At 37.8% G+C, this 22,142-nt stretch overlaps 1 protein-coding gene across 4 annotated transcripts in view; it reads left to right on the top strand.

Moving 5' to 3' along the window:
* Positions 1-22,142, top strand: part of CACNB2 (calcium voltage-gated channel auxiliary subunit beta 2) — a 261,413-nt gene that overhangs the window by 4,916 nt on the left and 234,355 nt on the right. For all 4 annotated transcript variants that reach the window (XM_069859543.1, XM_069859545.1, XM_069859541.1 and 1 more), the window contains exon 2: positions 7,598-7,690. In XM_069859543.1, coding sequence (XP_069715644.1) covers positions 7,598-7,690 — 93 coding nt within the window. The remainder of the gene's footprint in view (positions 1-7,597; positions 7,691-22,142) is intronic.

The following is a 22,142-nucleotide window of genomic DNA, read 5'->3' as shown; positions in this document are numbered from 1 at the left end:
CCGATGTGGCAGCAGCATGGTAGAACATGTACAAATGAAGAAGAGATGAAATCCAACTCCATTCATTGGACTTTCTTATGGTCCTGAGCAATAGGTAGTGTTTTCTCTGCTGATGTGGTAACCTCTTTTCAGTGTTGTACTTCTTGCTGACGAAAATAAATTTTAGTAGTCCTTCACTGAAGAAAGGTTTCAGTTGTTACTTTTCTATTGATTCTTCTCTGGTCTTCAGGTTTATTTTGCATTGACCTGAACTCTTACCTGACTCTAATCTTATCAGTAGTAGGTAATCTTGCGTGTTCATGTCTTCCAGAGACACTTATTTGCCACTTGGATATTACACGTCATCAGCATATATGGGGTATAATAATTGTTTCTTATATTCCCATGTAGTGTAAAATCCCCCTGAAACTATCTGTTTCAGTCTTAACTTATTTGCATATCTAGTAACCATCTTCTAGAGGCAACCTCTGTTTTGATCCTGCTTTGTCTCTAGGTTTATAATTTCAAACTCATGGATAAAAAGCTCATGTACTCTTCCATGGCTGGCTCCTCTGGAGTCTCAGTTACTTTTCTTCTGCTTCTTTTACTCAATTCTTTCCCGTGCCGGGATAGAAGAGTTTCAAATTAACACAAAGCAGCCAAAATTACCTCCCTGTCCTCTAAGGGCTTGCCTTATGTCTCTGTTGGCAGGGCAGCAGACCCTTAGCAGAAGGAGGCTTGGCTGTTGCTCCCTGCAAATGTCTGTCTGTCATAGAACCAGACTTTCTGTTTATTTGTATAAGAGAAATAGAGAAATCCATGGAGGGCAGGTGGGGAGGTGCAGGCATATGGCCTTCTACTGTAATTGCCAATCTAAAATGGCTGCAGAAGGCACAGTAGGGTTTGGGCATGAGCTTCAACATCTTCTGCTGTTCTGTGCTCCTGTTTTGCTGAGTTACAAGCAGACACCTTCATTACTTATGTTACAAGGAGATGTGCAGCATGTGGGCGTTGAGGTGGATTCCTAAGCCACTGGGAAGGAGGAGAGCAGACCAAATACCCTACTTCTTGTCTGGCAGGTAGAAACTGTTAGGTGACCTGGTCTGAGGCCAGGTAGAGCGCATTGGGATATGGCTTAGAAGTGCAGGAGCTGGTTAGAATTGAGTTATTTCTAGCTGCAGTATTGGCAAGGCTTTATCACAGGCCAGCGGAAAAGACCATCAAAGATTTAACCCTATTATAGATTCCTTAGCAGAAATTAGGTTTTTTATGGGAGAAAGGACAGCATCTGTCAAATAGTTATTTTTAGATTATGTATGCAAGTTTGGATAAATAAATTATTTTGTGGAGGTTTTTTTGTTTGTTTGGATGGATTTGGGTTTTTTGTTTGTGTAGGTGGAGGATTTTATAAAACAGCTGTAGGATGGATTTAGCAGACTCATCACTGCAGCTTGTGTGAACTCAATGACTGTATATAGAGATTCTTAATTTGATAGAATTACTGAAAGGAAGCCTTGTCTTTTCTGAATGGTGCCCTGATAACAAATGTTGTTTGTTTGAAGAAATGTAGGTTTTGAGACCTAAACTTGGGATTCTTCGTTGCTGTGGAGACTTGACTGTGCTCCTCAGGCAACTTCTTCACTGAAGGTATGTCACAAGGCTGCACAGATGTTGACCATATAGGATGACCTGAAACCCTGGCCCTCAGACAGAGCCAAGCCAGGATATATTGCTATGTCTAACATTGCCCTATTGTCCCAATTCCCGTAGTGAAATGGAGCTGTGGAGTGCTGAGGAGCTTGTCACCAAGGTCTGTGTATATCTTCCAGCCCTTGGCTGTACTGTCAGAAGGCTGGCTTCCCCTCCTTTATTGGATTGGTGTGATTTGTAGTGCAGAGTTCGGAAACATTCATGTCTTTTCTTGTAGCTGACCCTTTATATCCAAAGTCACGCAGTTTGTGTTGTTTGAGTGTGAGGTGGGGGTTTACCATTACGGAGCTGAAGCTGGAGGCTACACCACCCAGTAGCTGCAGGCTGTCCTTTCCGAGTGGTGTTGAGCCTCATTACTGACCAGGGAGGGCTCAGTTGGTCTGACCTACAGGAACATTCTGTTACTTTGTTGAAATTAATAAATTAATTAAAGTGGCAATGGCTTATTCTTCTAGGAGGTGGATGAAGCTGGATGTGCATGCTTTGCGCTGTCCTGACATGCTATTCTTTGTCTGGGACACGGATATTTTTAATTCTTTTTATCTTTCAAAGCTTTTGTATGGAAGGAAAAATGCTTAGGGAACTTCTTAATTTCTGACTTTTCTACCAATTCCCTAATCCTTCAGCGGGTCGCTCTTTACCTCTAGGTATTGTTTTGATTCTTGTAGCTGGTCATTTGTTCATCCGAGATCATTTAAGCTTCATTCCAGCTCTGAATTTTTATTTTCTTGTTTTATCCTCTTCAGTTCCTTTCTTGCATCTTTGTTTTGAGATCTTACTTGACGTCAGTGACTCAGCTGCCTAAATCTTCTGCACCTTTCCTTCATTCATTGAATGAAACCAGTGGGCAAGTTTTTAAGTGTTTATCTTAGCCACCTGTCATCTGTCTCGGTGGCCTGTGGTATTTTATCTGTTATAATTAGTAAAGGTTCAGGCTCACCCTGTGTATAGTCCTCACCTCTGCTTTGATAGCGAAAACCATTGGAGTGGTTACTAGGGCATTGTAGAGTTAAAGGGCATTTTAGGACTCTTGGTGAAGATAAGTTCCCTAATTTTAGATAGAGGTTCTTTTAAAATGTTTTATATTTCTTCTTCCATATGACAGTATTTTGCTTACAGGGATAAACCATGCCTTCTCCTTGTTGTGCGTGTTAGAGGAGTATATGTTACAGATGGACATTTTTCATGTGTTGAGGCAGAACCTCATTAAAATTAAAGGATTTTACTGAAGGACATTGATCTCATCTGCTTGCAAGAATGTATAATTGTGTATGAAACTGTTAATTATCAGGAAACTGCTATGCATGCTTCTAATGCTTCATGTGATTGCCGTATTACTTTTGGTTACATGGGTTGAATAAAGGTTGCACAATGTACTTTCACACCACAGTTGTAAACCCAAGTCTTTCTTTACTTTATTAAGATTTTGCTGATGAAACCCTTTTCCAAGATTACTTTGGCAGGGATTTGTTTTTGGTTTTTTAATTTTTTTTAAAGTTTCATATTGTCTGCTGAGTATTTTAAGAAGCTGTAGAACATAAATGCATGTTGTATTTCTCATCTCTGGCAGCTAAGCCAATTTTAAAATAACTTCACACATCTAATAAACCAAGACACAGTTTGATATTGTAAACACTTACATGTATACATAACTCTATTTGTGTAAGATGTTTTGCTGAAATTCAGTGATAATGTTTATGTCAACAAATTTTTATATAAACAGGTTTGTTGGCAGGATTGGGGTTGGTTGTATTAAAATTAGCTGGGACAAATGATGGCATGTCAAAGGCAGCTGGTTATTCAGGGTTTCAAGATTGTTGTCACTGGGCACTGTATATTGGGTTGTGGAGACATTTGGTCCCCTATGGTTGTTCTGTTAGGTACAGCTACCGTATAGGTTGAGAATGACTGCTTTTGCTGGCCAATGTCCTCACATCATGATTCAGCCCTTTATTTTTAGCTACCTAATTGCAGCCAACTGCTGCACAGATCACAGATAAGGCAGCTAATTTTAATATGAAAATCTCAGAAACACACCGGGTTCACTGTTAAAAATATTTCCATTTTTTTTCCCCAGAATTGAAAGTATCTATTAGATTATTTTATCTATCTATCTATCTATCTATCTATCTATCTATCTATCTATCTATCTATCTATCTATCTATCTGTTTTGCAGAAAGGTCTTGTTCTCACATTAAGCTTCTGTGGAAAAAGTACACTCAGAACTCAGGCATAATGAATACGACAGGATGAGTATTCATGGTTCGCCACATGACAGAGATAGTTAATAGTTTTTTAAAATATGTAAGTTTCTGTTTTGTTTATGGAAGACTTATCTCAGTTTTAGAAGAGTTTTGAGCACTTCTGACTGTGGGAATAAAATCAAAAGACTTGGCAGATAAATATAATACCATATTAGTATCCTTGAAAATAATGAGAGTAGTCATCAAATCCCACTTTTCCCACGTGCCAAAATTGTCCCCCTTTCCTCTGATTCAGAATCAGTTTGTGCACAGAAGCAACTGTAAAACTGACTTTCCCTGCACTGTGTAGCCATGGCCATCCATCATGTTCACTGTTTGTTTGTGTTTGAAGTTAGTATTTAGCTTGTGCTGATGAATAGTTTCCACTTATATAAGACTAGAACAAAAACATGCATGCTGCAAAAAACAGAACTGAAAAATCAAGATGAGTTTCAGTCAGAGCTGCATTTAGTGTGTGATTTTTGTCTGAAATAAATACTTTTAGTTGTTGCTATGCAGGTAGAGAAGCATGCATTTTATCTGTGCTTGAAATGTGCTTTTATTGTGCTTGAGTGTGTTTTATCTTCCTCACTTGAAAAATAGTCCCTCCTTTGCCTTTGTAGCATTTTTTTCTGTTATAAAACTGAGCATTATGATTCTGTAAATAAATATTGTGGAAACCAGGTTCTAACGCAAAAAATGTGACTATGAAACAGAATATGTGTATGACTTTTCCCTAATATCTCCTTGGGGATTATATAATACTATACTGTATATTGTTTATGAAATTGCCTAGATAGTGTAGTCTTTATGTAGATACTATATATTCTTGAGCTTGTATGTTACAAATTCTTTATTTTTTGTAAGTATATTTCCAGGTTCTTTCACAAAAATTGGAGAAAAGAAACCACAGTTACCCTAATAAGAACTATTTTTAAATGGTAAATTTTGATTTAAGGATGTTGTTTTATTTGAAGACTACTGATGTCATAGTTACTTTTTATTTATTTTGGGTACCTTTGTATTATTCTATACTATATAGAAAAGGATGGTTCTTATAGAACTGTCTCTTCTAACGGAAACTGGAAAATGTTTTGAATAATGTGCTTGTAAGAGTGGTTCCTATCTACTTTATATTCTTATAGATCTATGAAGAACTTTGCATTATGAAAAAGTTTGATTATCAAAGATCCCTTTTAGAAATGCAAACATATAAAATCATTCCTCATTCAATTTTAATGTTACATTTTGTGACCTACAGGGTTACAGTTCTAGACTCGTGAGAAAGTCCTGTTTTCATCCCAAGAAATGGTAGCGTGCTGACTTTTATTAAGTACTGCCCTAACCTATATGGATAGTATAAATTCATAGGCCTTTCAGGAACTTCTTACGTGGCTTTTTTACTGTTTTATAAACATCATATGAACTTGGCAAAATATCTTTCCCACAAATCTGTACTTTGAGGGAAAATAATTGCTTTTCTAATAAGTCATTATCAGTTCAGTAACATAAAAGGTATTAAATTATTTTTGCTGTGTTGGGCTGACAAATCTATTGTTACTTGACTCATTCTCTCTAAAAGACTGGTATAATATTAGATTTCAACCAGTGCTCAGAACTTGCCCAGAATCAACAGTTATGGTCCAGATACAGCCTGAGCTTGTTGTCTGGCATCTCATGGTGGCAAGTTGCTTGGATTTGTCAGTTTGAGAAATGGTCTGAAGTTAGTATTGGCTGTCTGTTACCCTCCTCAGTTACTCTTAGACTGCAATATATTTCATCATATTTACTCTACCTGTTATTGCGAAGAGCTACAGCTTGGATTTTGAAGTCATGATCTTAGAAATCTGCGAGCATGAGTTTTAAGCGCATCCCTGAGCATGTGCTGGAGCTCTTCCCGCCCCACCCCCCCCACCCCGCTCTCCCTACCATGAGAACTTGTGGGGCGCAGAACCAAAACTCAGCGTAGTGCTCTGAAAATCACCCAAGTCCAGGGAAGGATGCATTTTGTGCACCCAGGGAGAGTTTCATCCTAGGGTTTGCTGTGTCAGGGCAAGGTTGTCACGAGTGTTGTGTTGTAACACATGCACAACCATGTTCTCCGATAATCTGATCATAATTTTCTCATCATGCCTAAACCCTGGACATCAGTTTATGGTCAAAGTGGACAGCAGGATGTGGATGCATAGACTTTGAATCCTAGGGAATAATACTAGATAAAGAATATGACTTATTACTGTAATATTTTTAGATATCAGCACACTAGTACCTTATTATCAAGAAGTTTTTTTGTTGTTGTACATTTTAAGGACAACAGTGAGATTTCTGTAAAGAAATATTTACTCTTCAGAGAAAGATTGTAAGCTGGTGTGGGGTAGGATATGAAATGACTTTCTGAAAATGTAGCATGTAGGTGATGGAGGCAGTTGTTTGGTTTGGTGTTGTTGGTTTCTTTTCTCCTGAGTTGTTGTGGAACTTTGAAGCTCAGTGCTGGATGCAAGATGAGAGCTGAGATTGGGAACAGACTAAGGCAGACCTTGAAAGTGAAGACAAAGACCCTGTTTATTGCAGGGGACTGTGAGAGGTATTTAAAGACAGGAGACTTGATCCAGAGAGATGAATTAGTAAAATGACCTTTACAGCAGCATGTGATGAGTGAAGAAAAAAAATTGCATTAATCAACCTCAAGGAAAATAATGTTTGACGTAGTCAAGACATGATTTTGTTGTAAGTTTAGATGAATTTGAACAACATGGCTAGAGAGGAGGGGCTGCCTCTCAGTGTAGTTGTGCAGAACAAATGTGTGAGGTTTTGCTGTACCTGGGAGGGATGCCCTGGGAAGGATCTGAGGTGCTGTCATGGCACAGTTTACAGCCACCACAAAAATAAATGGCTGCAATTAACATAGTTTTAAACTCCTTCATGTTTTTTTAAATTTGTTTTATGATATTTATTGATGGACCGTAGTCATCGCACAGAACAAATAGATTTTTTTTCGTGAGGGGCTAGGCCATTTGCTGTGTTTCTAAATCATAATTTAATAATGTTTGCCTCAGCCAAAAATTGCTTTGTCATGGTATCTTTTTGATTGCCTAGTACATAAAACCAATGACTTTCTTTTTCATTTCATATTATCCTTTTCCCATTTACACGTCTAGTCCTTTATTTATTGTTATAATGCTTTTACTTACTTCAACATATTTTTAATATTATTGTAAATTCTTCCTTGATTGTAAGATTTTATCTGAATCAACAAGTTGTTGGTCGCTTCTTGCTGTTTCATGTTCCTTCAGCTGACTTAGCTCATAGCTATGATGTACCAGAGTCTGCTCCAGTATCTCCTTTACTAGCTTGTTTATTTAACTAGCTGCAAAGAAACTCCGTGCTTTTTAAATTGTTGTGACTTGAGTGAATGATGCTACAACTATAGAAGTCTATAAATGCTTCTCCAACCTGAGTATGAATAAAACCCAATACATTCGGGGCATAATTAGCCAAGAGCACATTGTTCCATCAGTTACTTACTGAATATGTGCTTATTAATGGGCACAAAGGTGATCATCTGAATCCCTACTAGCCTAGGAAACGTGGGTGATGCTTATACTGAAAGTTTTCTGTGCAACACAAACTAATGCTTTTTCTCTGATTTTTTTTTTTTCAACAGTCGTATGGTAAAGGGGCAAGAAGAAAAAACCGATTTAAAGGATCAGATGGAAGTACATCTTCTGATACTACCTCTAACAGTTTTGTACGCCAGGTATGTGTTTTTCAGCTTTTAAGACTGGATGACTTGCTGATGTTAATGTTGAAATAATTTTTTTTGGTAAATTGTCAAATCAAAGAGTGATACTGTAGCCTAAGAAATAGTAGAAGTCTCTGCCAGCACAATGAAAAATATTTAGTTGCTATTGTTTTGAACTTGGCAGAAAAATACTTTTTCATTTCTTGTTCATTGCCATGTATAGTAGTTTTCATTATTTTTGTTACTCTAATGCTGTCAGATGATTAAAGCTGGAGGAGGAGAGTGCCTAAAGTGGCAATATTTGGGAGAAAGCATCAAAGCCCTACCAGTCTTCAGGGTTTTCCCACTTAAAATAGTGCTGCGTGAGGCAGTGTTAGTTTAGATGCTTTCCTCCCACATCCCAGTGTTATTTCAAGGCATGGATTGGAAGGAAAATCCCTGGCAGCATTTGTCCCCATTGCACTGATGCTGAAAGGCTTGTAGAGGATGGAGTGGTGCTGGAGGCTCCCATGGCTAGTGGCTAGGCATCTCTCCCTCAAAGGGGGAGACCCAAGTGGAGCCTCATGGGGAGCCCACCTGTGTGTGTGCTTGGAAGACAGCTCAATTTGGCCAACAGTGGTGATGAGAAATGCGTGGAAGGGTATCCAGAGCCCAGTGTGGTCTTTGGCTGCAAAACAGTGCTACAGATGCTGTGCTTTTCTGGAAGGAGAGTGTATTTTGATGTGCTTATGGTTGACAACAACTTCAAGAGATAAAGAGTACCCAGAGTCACACAGTGACTGTGCCTGTGCAGAGTCTGAAATACAGTTCTTCATGCTTAGCTTATTTAAGCTGTGGTTTTGCAAATGTAGACTTTGCCATCTTTTTTGGAGGTATTTTTGGGATCTGGGAGGTTTTGTTGCAGAGTGTTTGTTTTGCCATGAGCAGATGCCAGATCTTGGCTGGCTTGTGTTGCACATTCCTCCATCTCAAAACTTTAATGGCTCCACTGCTTGCATTATACACATCTTCTGTTTGCAAAATTCTTCTACTTTGTCCTATTGTGATCATGTTAGCAGGTTTTGTGATAGTCTGTGGATTTGATAAAGTCAAGTCTCTATTGCATTTCCGTGCCTGTTGGACATAGGTGTGACATAATAATTGATCTTGGGAGTTTTTCAATGGCAGTAAACAATATTGAAGTAGAAACCCTGGATCAAAAAATTACATATTTGTGACATTTTGTCCTGTTTAAAAATTCTCTGGAAAGAGCAGCCCAGATAGTGTTTGGGAGCAGCAACAGGATCTCCCAGTTTCAAGGAAGTATTGTCAGGAAATCTGTGTTGACGTTTTCCTTAGCTCTTTGTGGATGTTGAATTCAGCATGGAACATTTTTAACAGAATATGAATGAATGTTTGTTTTACACTGGCCACACATGGTTCTTTGTCTTTCTTGTTTACCTGAATGAAGTCTGAAGTTGGTTTCAAGTATCTCTTCTTAGTGTCATGAGGGGAAGCAGGACAAAGAGGATGGAGCACAAGAAAGTGTGTTATTAAACTATGTATAGATGTTGAGGTGGACTCCAGTAGTCAGTGGAGATCTCATTGGCTTTGTAGACTGTGGGACATGATTTATCAAATCTTAAAAACAGAGATACAAAAAACATAGATATAAAAAACAGAGTTGGTGAGCTACAGTCTAAAAGTGTCTGAATCTTCCCAGGCTGTAAAGGGAGCATAGAGTGTGACTACCTCAAATCCAGATTTTTACAAAAGATATATAAATATTTCCCTGAAATAAATCCAAATTTAATAGTTACTCAAGTGATATAGTACAAAGGACTGAAAGGTAAAATAAGCGTCTGTGAAAAAAACAGATTTAATAGATTGCTGAAGCAAAGCTTAGGTTTGAAATGGCATTGTCACTGAAGGTAATGAAGGGATGTTAATGGGTAAACATGTGTTATGTGACATTGTCCAAAATGTATTTTAAAAAGTGAAATCATCACAAAATATTCCAAGTAAGTTAATGTACAATCAGAGCTGTTCAAGCCATAGCAGATATTAGAGAGAAGAGTCTCTTCACAGTTGGTGCTGAGAGGTTTGTTTCAGACCTTGGACTGCATTTTTAGCAGGTTTTCCTGCTCTGATACTCCTCCTGGGACAGTCTGGTTTTCTTCTGCCCTAAGGAAGAATTGCCACCGGTGTGATCAGGGTGTCCAGTGCTGCAGACGTTAAACAGAATGGGTGCAGTTGCTTTCTGCTGGCTCTGTCCTTCCCAGAAAATACCTCATTGCTGTGTATTGCTTGTCTTCATCTTTCTTTGAGAATGTTTACACAGTATAAATGAAAAAAAAAATATCTAGTCATAACCTTTTATTTGCAGGATTAAAAGTGACTCCAAGAATTTCACGTTTCTCCTGACATGGGCAAAAGCTGCAGAAAAGCAGAGCAGGCAAAAGAAACCAAACCCAGTAGAATCAATGGCACACCCATTTATTTTATGTTATTTCATTGTAGTGCTATCTTGAAAGTAGGAAGTCAACTTTTGCTTGGAAAGGGGGTTGTGGTTTTTTTTGGCAGAGGTTTTGATGTAGGCATGAGATACACACAACCTGTTTGTTCCAGCTATGTTTATGAAGCCTATAGCTGCCTTTTTTTTTCTCTGTCTTACTTTCCTCCTGCCCCCCAGCCCTTACTTTCTATCTCCTTTCACATTTACTGCTTAACTTTTCTTGCAACTTTCATGTACGTCCCTAGAAGTACTCCGTACTGCACTCAGGAAGGAATTCTGGAGTTGGCCTGAACATTTACTGCTAAGGTCTGCCTATGTTCCTCATAAGAAGGAGGAATGCTTGGAAGGTGCTTTTGCATCATATTTAGCTGGCCTATCCTTAAACTGGGAGAGCTGCAAGAGGCATTCAGATTCTTGTCATAAGCACCCATGAAAAGTGGACCTAGCCGAGAAACGTATTGGTGCTGGATATAAGAAGACAATTACATCTAATCCTAAACATATGTTATGCATGTGAAAGTTGTGCAAGAGCAAGGATATAGGATTCAGTCTTTTGAATCTACAGAGTTGCTGGACTTTTAAGTTAAAGCTTCTGCAGAAGGGAGGGAGTTAGTATCTATTACTTACATTGACAAAGCCTATTACTGTTTTCTTAAGGACATATGCACCTCTGGCTCCATTATGTACCTGACAAGTTTCCTTCAATTCCTAACCAATACTACAGCAGTAAAAATGATGCCAACTTAGTTTTATTTGAATGAAAGAAAACAAAGAACATTTTATTTTAATTGCTTGAAAATTTGTGATGTTGTATGAGGAGAAAGAAATGTGCTCTGCACAGCCCTGTGCACATTGATGTTTTCCATTTAAACCTGTTTTTCAGGGTGCTGAAACAGAGCAGAGCAATCTATCCAGTACTGTTTCTAATGTGTGTAAAAGTAGTATTAAACTAAAGCAAAAGCATTTATATGTATATATAAAATAGAAATTTAAGGAACATTCTTTTCAATCCAATTAAACCTCCTCTGTACTGTAATTTCTGTCTATTGATATAGCCTTTTATTTCTTTCTTTTTACTTGTGACACTTGAAAACCTGTATGTTTTGGATCATGTTCTGTTTGTTTGTTACATAAAGTTGTTTGTTTACTTTGGTTATTGATATTTTGATATTGATATTGATATTTATATTATTGATGATATTGGAGCTTAAAAAAATAACAGCAATTTGGCATTCCTTTCACTTGCACACTTGACTTATCAGTTGGAAGAGAGGGAAGATTGTTTTTCCCCTCTGTTGTGTTTTGAAGTTGTATTGGCAATTAAGCAGTGTGTTTGGAAAACAGAAGCATCACTGCACACCAGTCAACTCCTAACTGACTTTAATCAGTTGTCTCTAAGGAGCTAAAGAACATTGTGTTATATAGTTTTCATCATCTTTTTTGAGCTTTGGAGCTATAAGCAGCTTGTTCTTAGGGTTAGCTATGAATGACTGAATTGGATCTGATCTCTGCTTGCTGCCATTTTGACTGGTGTGTGGTAATGATTTTGTTCCCAAGGGTTTTTTCAAAATACGGATCAGAAAAAATATTTTGCAGACAACACGATGGCACTTCCCAGCAACATTATTTTAAGCAAATTGCATGTTCTGATAGCATTACATATTTTGTGGTTGTACTTCTGGACCTGTCTTTGTTGAGGTTTTATTTTAAATCCTAATGATTAATCACAGAGTCAAAGTTGTGGGGATTTTTATGTATTGCAAAGACAGATTAGATTGTGAAATAGACTGTAGGGTATGGACTTGCTTACTTTAAGGTTTTACAAATCTGTTTGTTTATTGGTTTGGTTTTTTTGCCTTTAAATATTGGCTTAATGCCTGTTACACTGTGTTCACTTAAACACACAGCTATAAATAAACATGTAGAGAATTCATCATTCTTCTACTTTCCTCTTAGGACATTTGCCTAGCTGTGTAATTACCTATTGAATTTTATGAAACTAGCATTTGCACTAAATTTTTTTTAAAAGATATTGACTTAGTTTTGCTCATTTATTTGCTCATGTGCCTCTTAATCTTGAGTTCACCAGAGAGCTGGGCATGTCAGAAATGTATTCTTCTTCTTTAAATTGCCTTTTTTTTTTTTCCCTGGATATGGAGCTTTGATATTTTTCCTTTTCACAAGGGGAAGAGCTTATGTATTCAGTTCACACATGCAGCTTGCCAGTGAGGCAATGCATTTACAGACTGAGCCACGAAGAGCTGGTGTAGATATTAGCACAGATATTAGCTTCGGTCTTAATGTCCAGTACTAATAATCTTCTGCTGGAAACCTGCTTTATGCTGTCTTTGCTAGGACTGTTACTGCTGTTTGAAGACTATGTGAACAAGACTGGCTGGCCAGACAATCTAAATAAATAATTTTTAAAAACTCATTTGCAAATTAATATATTCTTATGTTCTTTGTGTGACTCTAATTATGACAAGTTTGGCTTATAGAGAGAAAAAAGGAGCTTTTCAGACTGCCTTTAGCTTTTACACATAACAGAACACCTGTCTCAGAAAAGTTTAGAGGTATTGTGCAAACACTGACTGCAATACATGAAAATGTATACCTACTGCTTGGCTTAATTTTCTCATCTTTTATTTCTAATGCTAATGTCTGGGAATATTTTTTTAGGTTCAGGGTTTTTTTTCTGGTCTGATTCTGCTTATTTCACTGAAAGCCACAGCAGTGCTTGCTTGTGGGCTGTGCTTGCTGTTGTGTTTGCCTTGAAGCCTTACAGAAGTGATACCTACTAGAACATCTAGTTATTTGAAACACATTAAACCCATTATTTTTTGGGGTTTTAATTTGTTGGAATTGTAGCATCCTATATTTTTCACTGTGAATTATAATTTCTTGAAGGAAATATTTTACATTTGGATAAAGCCACCTTACACCAAGGTTGGTACACAGAGTATGATGTCTGTACTGCTGTGTTCTTCTAGTGTTAGTGAGAGTCTTACCAAACTTTGCTGTTAAGGCCAGTGTGTGACCTTGAATCATGGCCAGGCAATATATTTTAGGGTGACGTGCTGTTTGTATCAAGCAATTTTAATGAGTTTTTAGTCAAAGCCAGTGAGTCTTTTTTTGTTATAATACAAAATTAGAAAATGTCTCTACAAGTACTACTAGTATGGGAAAGCAACAATTTTTTGTGTATTTCTTGTTCTCCGAATTACACCAAATTCATAGCAGAAGAGCCGGTAAAACCCTCAGACCAGTGTAGGGATTTATAAGAATATGTCAGTTTAGCTGTTGATGTAGAGTTTCATTCATGGCTGATATCTCAGTTCCTCAGTCATGTGGTACAATCATCTAGATGGGGAGTAGGAGGAGGACAGATTTTTAGAAGAAGCCTGGATGGAGTATGTGGTGGGAGAAAGGAAGACTGGAGTGAGGATAAAGGGCAGTTGTGGAGCTGCACTTCAGGCTCTGTAGACATGGGAAAATCAGATTAGATTCATTGAGCTATAGATTTCCTCAGATGTTGTAAGGATTTGAAACGTCTCCTTTTTTGGCCTGGAGAGAATAGAACAGATGCCCCTATAAAGCATGGGATTTTGGCATGTGTGACTGGAGGGGAGATGGCTGAGAAAAACCCAGTGGAAAGGAAGTTCATTTGCGGACTTAATTCTTTCATGGGCCCTTTTTTTGCCTCAGATGGTTTCTAAGAATAGAAATCAAAACGCTGCCATGTGTTTAAACCCCCTCCCCCACACCATGGTAGGGAGTGAGAAAATTACAGGGGAAAACAACTATATATAATACTTTAATAAAGGCTGAAGGATAGGACACCTCTTTGTAGCTTTCAGTGGGCGTACATATTTGATGTGACTTTGAGTGCAGCTAAGTCAAAATATCCTTTTCCAGGCAGCAGTGGAAATTATGAAGATGGGGCTTGTATCTAATAGCTGCTGAGATGTTTGCTAGTGTTTCTTTTGAGCTTGCTAAGGTGATGGGTGGGTGTTTCGAGGTTCACAGAGCACATATCTGGCCTTCTGTGAGAGGATGGGGAGGTGTGAACCCTGAGGTTGAATCCCTATGGGTGGCAACTGTTGGACCTTCTCCTTTGGCATTCCCGTTGCTGCTGTTTCATCTATGCCTCCTGACTGTGTGCTTCTTCTCTGAGTCTTACCAGGGAGAAATGGGGCTTTCCTGCTTCTCAGGAACTACTGCAGCCTACACTAAAGTTTGGCAGCATCAGATGCATGCCTTTTTAGTGGAGCGTTTGAAGGGCACGATAGGATTTGTATGTCCCTGAGCCATGTGAGATTTCTGCAGGTGACAGTGCTGCCTTCATGCTGTGGAGGAGGGTGAGGAGGAGGCATGAGCTCAGCTGCTCAGTCGGAGATGTGAGGGTTTTTTAAACAGTTAAGCAAATTGATGGAGGTCAAACATCATCTTTGCTACTTTGCTCAATATACAGTAGGAGACTCTTCCATCACAGTGGGTGACGTGGGGAATGACCAGAAATACTTAAATCTTGCTCTGTTTTTAGGGTTCTTCATGACTGGCCCGCCTTCTGGCATTCTCTGTCTCAGTTTTGTGCTAATCAGAGTGTGCTTTGCATGAGCTGAACCTCTCAAAGCCCTACAGCAGCTCCGAGAACATTCTTGCCTGTGGTTATTGGTCTTTTGGGTGGAGGTAGCAGGAGCTCTGAGAAAAAAACTACACAGTTGTAAACAGTTAAGATGAAAATTAATAGGGTTGAATGGGAATCAAGTGTTTTATTTTATCTCCTGTTTCTTCTGGGAAATTCACTGTGGTTTCTGGTTCTTGTGCATAGCATTGGCTTACTCAAAATAATAATTTTGAGTGTTGTGATGAGATGCAAGTTTTATTATATGCTATCATAGCTGTCTTCTAGTTACAGTAAACACACATACAAAGTAACTGCAATGGGACAAGAGTTCTGATGCATATATTTAATTATAGCTAATGCAAACACCATAAAAAATAATTTGTGAAGAGAAATACAATGTTTTCACAGCTTTTTGGACAGACCTATTTAGCTGGAGTAGATTAGGTTGAGGGTTTTTTTTAATTTATTTTTCTTAAATTGACTAGTTCATCGGTGGTGTTTTTTCTTTTAACAAGGTCTTGAGATGTGGGGTTTTTTTTGTTTTAGAAATAAGATGTTTTAAGAAACTTGCAAAATTAATTTTATTTATAAAGTTTATTTATAGACTTTAATTTATAAATATATGTAAATGCACCATAAACAGAGTTGCTAACTTAGTTCCTTTTATGGAGAAGTAAATCAGAAGTGTTTTTTGTGATTTTAAAAATTGCATTGGTTTTCAGGGTTTGCATTTATGCTGTATGATTTTGATTGGGAATGAATGCCTAACACAAGGGAACAGTTGGTCCTCTGTAAAACAAATGTCATCTTCCACTCCAAAATGCAAGCAGTTTCAAGGAAAAATAACCACCAGATGGCTGATGTGCAGCAAGCTCTTTCAGTTTCTTTCCAGTGTGGAGCTGAGCTGCTTCTAGTCCATGGCAAGGCCCAAGGAGTAGTAAAAGGTATTTTGCAATTAGCCAGAGGGATCTAGTAAGTCTTTTGTCTTTCAGGATACCTCATCAGTGCATTCCTGCTCAAAATCAGGGTTTTATATCTCACTAAGTAGATATGTTGTAATATATACAAGTGCATTTCTGTCCAATTAGTCACAAAGTTGCCAGTTTTATGAGTACTTGCAGCAGAGAGCTGTTTTCCCTTGGGCTGTGCATTTAGACAGTACTTCTAACATTGATTATATGTTCCTGTATATTTGAATGTTGCTTTTTTTATGTGGTCTGACTCGGGCTTTTCTTTGCTGGAATATCAGGTTCATTGAAAAGATTAGTGCTCCACTACTAATGAAATGATTAGTACATCCTCTAAGGAATTTACAATAAAGTTTTTTTTTTCTGGGTATTGACATGTGGAGTGACATCTGTGTGAGCATAATTAGTTCATTTTTTTCCACTGGTAGTCACATAATATTTTAATTACCAAATACAACTGGCCTGAAAAATAGTAGGACCTGAAGCAGTTCTAAGTTGATAAAATGGAAAGCTACCTTTCTTAAAATCTGATGTAGAATATTTGAATTCTTCCATCTCTGCAAAGGAGGTCATTAATAATGCTGTTGAGATGCATAGCGTTAATTCCAAGTTCCACATAAACCTGTAGCCTCCTGTATGAAAAATGGTTGTCAATGGATGGTTTACTTGTAGGATAATCAATTCTTGGGTAGGAAAGAGAACTGGTTCTTGCAAATGAATGGGGAGCTGAAAGAGAGGACAGGCAAAGTGAAAAAGGGAAAAATCTAGATTTGATTTTGATATCTTTCATCCTATTGTTTCCACTGGTATTTTTGAGTTTTCAGTTGTTTTGAATATTGAACTAGAAAATATTTCTGATATCTGTGAAGGCTGTTACAGGATGAAAACTAGGCCTCTGCTTTTATGCTGAATTACCTTGAGATGCTATGTCTTTTACGTTAGAAATACATCTTTAAGCCATGGTTGATCATTTGGCTCCCAAAGATTTGCTTATCAGATCCTGCTTTTGGAGAAACTGAGCTGAAGGCAGACACCATTGTTCCTGTAGAAACAGTGTAGCATGGCTGGTTGGGTTTATTTTTCCTACAAACAATGAAAATTGTAGTATATATTAAGTAATCTCCCCTTAGTACTTTTCTAAAAACATGTTATTGCATGCATAGCTTTCTGAAAAATAAATCATTCTTTGTCCACTTTCTTTGCCCTTATTTACTTTTTAGGAATTCTTTTGAAAACACTAATGTGTCAAGGAAATGTTTGCTTATAAGGAAAGATTAAAGAGTATTTCAGCCTTGTCCTTGAAGTAATTGCTGAGGGAATTGCTAGAGTTAGTAATAGAGTATAATCAGGAGTCCTTGTTTTTTACACTTCTCTTTCCAACATTAGCTACAATTTATCCATCATCTGCCACTTATACTGAAATGGAAATAAGATGCTTTCCAAAGCTGCTTGTATTGTTAAATAACACACTAAAATAATATGTTAAAATAAAATTTCCCATGCTTAGGAGAAATAATGTTTGCTCAAACTCCATCAGAAGTTTGAAGATATCAAAGGGTAAAATTTGCAAAATCTTCATGCTCCTGTTCTTATCTGAGAAAAGTGGGTAGTATTTAAAATGCTGTTAGAGACAGGACAAAGAAATGAAAGCACATTTATAGATTGGACCAGCTATGTCATTACTATACTTTGAAATGTGAATGTAGAAAATGAGTCAACACCTTACATAATAAATGAGTGTGGTGATAAAGTGTTGAGATAAAGCCTCCAAATAAGATGACAGGGCCAAACAGAAGAGAGACAGTGTAAGTTTGAGGCTTAAGAAGCTGTGATTCATTGAAGATAGTTTGGAAGAATTGGCAGTGCACTGTATGTTTTTTTTATGGAAACAGGTTGGTTCTGGAAGGTTTAAGATTCTTCTGATTTTACTTGATTAGTTGTTCATAAGCAAGAACTACTTAGACCAGTGCATAATTTTGTTGCACAGTGTTTAGCCTGCATGTGATATTGGTTATTTTCAGAAAGACTGCATGCAATTAAAAATAAGATGAATTTGCTTTGTTAGGTAAAATATTGCTGAAGGCTTTAGAGGGAAAAATTGCTTGAAGGTTATAATGGTCTGTGAGCAGACTTGCAGAAAACTTTGGGATTACCTCCCACAGATAGTGTTTGAACACCTATACACATTAGCAGTGCGCAACTGTTACTTGAACCATACCTTATATCTTTATTTCATTTTTAATGTGCCTGCTTGGCCATTATGTAAGCAGTGCAGCCCTTGCTAGCTATGGCAGTTGAAGCTAGTCATGCTGTCAGAGAGTCCTTGTGATAGTCAGTATGAGAAGAGCTTGTGTCTACCAGTATGCCACAGATTTAAGATCTTCCTTCATCTCTGCTCTGAGGCAAATTGCTAATACCTGTTTTTTTATGCTCTGATGCCTCTCTCTGTTTGCACTTGTTTCCCAAAATCCCTATTTAAATGAGCCAGGTGATTTATCAATGCTGTATTAAAACTTTAGTGTTGGAAGTTTTCTCTTTGCCACAAAACATGCTCTTTCTTAAACCCAAGTTACTTAATGTAAATCTCTTGGGCTTGGGTGCTGGTAAGGGAGCCATGCTAGTGAATGGAAACTCTGCAGGGGAACTCCACATGTCTGGATTATGTGTGATCACCAGGTCTATGTCAAAGCTTGGGGTTCATGTAGGCCTGCATCCAAAGTTTTCAATGAGTGATGCAGAGCATCTGTCTTGTACTTTGAGGTATCTAATCCCATGTACCCTAGACTGTAACTTATAATGAAAAATATTACTCTTGGGTTGAGGTCTACAAACTACTGAACTTCTGCATGAACCAGCAGGTCTTGCTAGAAAGCTACCTGTGAGGAAGATGAATTTAGAGAAGTCCAAAGTAAGATTTCTTTTCTTTTGCTCCTCATCAGGACAGTGGTTTCCTTTTTCAGTCCTGGTCAAGTGTCTCATCTCCACCCAGTACACTCTTCTGTGTTTCTCCATCTCTTTGCTCAACTGTATGGTTTTATGTATCTGCCTGAATATCTGGTCAAATAGGCACAACTGTCATAAATCCTGCAGAAACCCCGTGAACAGATTATGTGAGCTATTCTGTCTTGAAAAAGAGTCAAGAAATATCATCTTTCCTCCAGTGAAACTGAATTCTTTTATTCTACCAACAACTAGGATCTCTGGTGTCACGCTTTAAAAAGAATAATCTAAGCCACAACTTAAAACTGTAATTAAGTGTTAAGAAGCAGAGCATGTTGTGTAAACTGCCTGTGTCACATCTCCTAAATGCAGTTTTCTTTATGCACATATAATGCCCATTAACTGTTTATGAGCCACAGTCGTATTTATCATGTATTTGATGAGAGATATTCCTTTATTTACAATAGCATTAAAGTTTTGTTGCTGACTACTCTTGAATGATGCAAAGAATATTTTTTAAAATTTACATCTAACATTTCTGTAAAGCTGCTTGATGTGTAAATTCTGGGTTAACTGCTGGACTCATGGTCATGATGTCGTAAGTTTTGTGGCCTTCGTGTATGCGGTATGGATCAAGAGATTCAAGACACTGTAGGTCATCTGAGCAGGTAAATGAATGCAGAGTGCTCACAAATCCTTCAGGTCAGTCTAATGATTTATGAGCTATGCTTTACTGAATCAAAGCCTAAAGTTTGTTTCTAAAAAGAATGGAGTTGTATTAGCCAATAGATATACCATAAATCCTTAGCCGGTCACTTTTTCCCCTCCTCTTAGAACTTGGCAGAATCTTCTAGAAAGAAGTTGTAATTTTAGAAAAGATAATAATTCCATTGTTGTCTGCAATTTAGCTTTTAGATCACTGTTTCAGAGGATCCCTTTAACTTATTTCTGCAATCAGTTAAAATTTCATCAAGTATTTGTGGACTGTCAAAATCTCAGACCAATCAATATCTGTTATAACCACACTGGGGCAGTTTCTATACACTGCACCTATTTCCACCTGTCTTTGTACATGCTTTTTGAAGGACTTGTATCTCAAAGACTGATGTCATAAATAATGACTTTATGATCCTAAGAGAAAGAGTTTTCATGTAAGTACTTATTAATTTGGAAAGAATGATAATAAAAAAAATGAATAGCATTCATCTCCAATCAAAGAAGATTTGAAACTTTGTGACAATAAAACCTCTCCCTCCTTACATTTGCACTTAAAATCTTCTCTCTAGAATGTGGGGACTTCCTCTGGGTCTGTTAGGAGCATGTACTTACAAGTGCTGGTAGTTCTAGAAATCTTAAATGCTTCCAGTTTCATAATGAACATTTTAAGTAGAAAGGCTTTTTGCTATGGATATATATAAAAATATATTTTATATATATATATATAACTTCTACATACTTTGTATTTATCTCTATATATCTGGCAATCTGAAGTATACAGCAGTATCACATTTTATCTCTCCTGAAAATTTTCTCTATGCAGAGTCTAAGTCAGAACTTTCTTAATGTAGTCCCTATTATATGCCTGAAAGTCAATGTGGTGAAATCCAGTTTAACGCAACTTCAAAATTTGGCATTTAATCTGGTAATCTTCTTTCTGTCAGAAATTGGCTTTCTACTTCAGCAAGATTGATCATATCATTCCAGAACTAATTCTTTACACAATACTCAGAAAATCTTTCAATCTTCTTGCACCTTTTGTTATCCTACAGCTTGGGCTTTCTCACAAAGTAGGGTCAGCTAAATCTAGGGCTTATTTCTAGCATGCATCAACTGTTTATGCTCTGGAGAACATCCTATTAGTTCTTACTCACAGAATTGGTAAATGGAGCCCAAAACCACAGAAAAATGTGTCTTTGTTAATTCATCTCCTGCACCTAACTGTAGCTATGGATGTTTCATCGTTGATGTGGGGAGGCACTTGTGGATTACTTACATTTAGCTCAGGATTACCTACCGATCACCTACTGCTGCAGTATTTACTTCATTAAATAAGAGAGAGAAAGTTCATCCATGGGAACAGGTTGGATATGAGGTATTATAATTTTCACAGATCTCTACTTCATTTGTGCTTTTATCACCTCTGCAGAGCAAAAGTTCACAGGTTCCCCCTCCCCAGCGCCAGTCAGGAGAGGAGTGATGGTTTCCTTGGGGCTGCTCTGAACAAGATTTGCCTGTACTGTGCTGCCGACTAAAGACTGAATCATATTGTTCAGAAGATAGCATTGATCTGCTCCATTTTCCTAATTTTTGTTCTGTGAAGCAGTAACCTGTTTAGGTTTGCCAGTTCTGTTGGTTCTGCAGGCCATTTGCAAGAAGAGACAGACCTTGGCCAGATATTAACTCTGCTGTTTCCAAAGAAGTTTTTATTTTCCGTCAATGGTAAATTTGTGGTCACTCAGCTTACAATTCTAGATCAATTAATGTATGCATTGGAAAAGAACAGTTCTTCCTTTAGACCTTGAGTGCCTTCCTCTTATTGCCTGACAATTTGGTAGACTTTGGACTTGGGGGAAATCCTATTCCTAGCTTATACAAAACTTAAACAAAAAGTTTCTAGGCAGACTTTCTTGGCAGCACACATAAGATTTTATTTTTGCTGTTAGAAAAGTTCACTGTGTTTATAAGACTGGTATTATTCATATTTTTTCAGAACACATACTTGAAGTCAAGCAGCTACAATTTACAGCTAATCTGGCAGACATTTACCTCAGCATACTCTGAGTATCACTCAGGGATTTTTCTCTACTAGCTCTTTATAAGGCTTTTTGAAAAGTCTTATCAATGTGGTTCTGCCAGCTATGAAAAATGACCTTAACTTGGTCTTATTTGTACTAATGGACCTTCCTTTCAAGACTGTGTATGCAACATTACATTTTTCCTTGAAAGTGGTATGTTAACGGTACCTCAAGAGTTGGAAATACAGTAGCCCTTATGTTTCCAGTAAGACAGGATCTGTCTCAAATTGCATCATTGGTCTCATTCCATAAGTCATCCCCAAGCCAGAACAGTATGAAAATCTGAAATGTGTATGAAACCATCTCTGTCAGCCCAGGAGCGTGCTTCTCATTGCTTTGCACTTGGCTGGTGTGTGTATTTGCCAGCCGCTGGGACAAGTGGACACTTCTTAGACAAGCACTTACCAATGCTAGCAGATACCAGACTCCACGCTCTACTGGCTTGCTGAGGCGATGAGGCTGCACAAGCTACTCACTCTGTTGAAAGGAGAGGGGTCTAGATTCTGTGCCCTGGAAGGTCTCCTCCCCACCCCAGGCAGCCTGTACATTGCTGGCATGCTGTTTCAGGTCAAGTGCTGCCTGCTGCTTCTCAGCCAAAGAGGACTGTACGAGTAGTTACTTGGATGTACGCTATATAGAGTAC

This window comes from Phaenicophaeus curvirostris, chromosome 6 (genome assembly GCF_032191515.1).
Source record: "Phaenicophaeus curvirostris isolate KB17595 chromosome 6, BPBGC_Pcur_1.0, whole genome shotgun sequence".
Classification (NCBI taxonomy): domain Eukaryota; kingdom Metazoa; phylum Chordata; class Aves; order Cuculiformes; family Cuculidae; genus Phaenicophaeus; species Phaenicophaeus curvirostris.
This window is presented reverse-complemented; position numbering and strand designations above follow the sequence as displayed.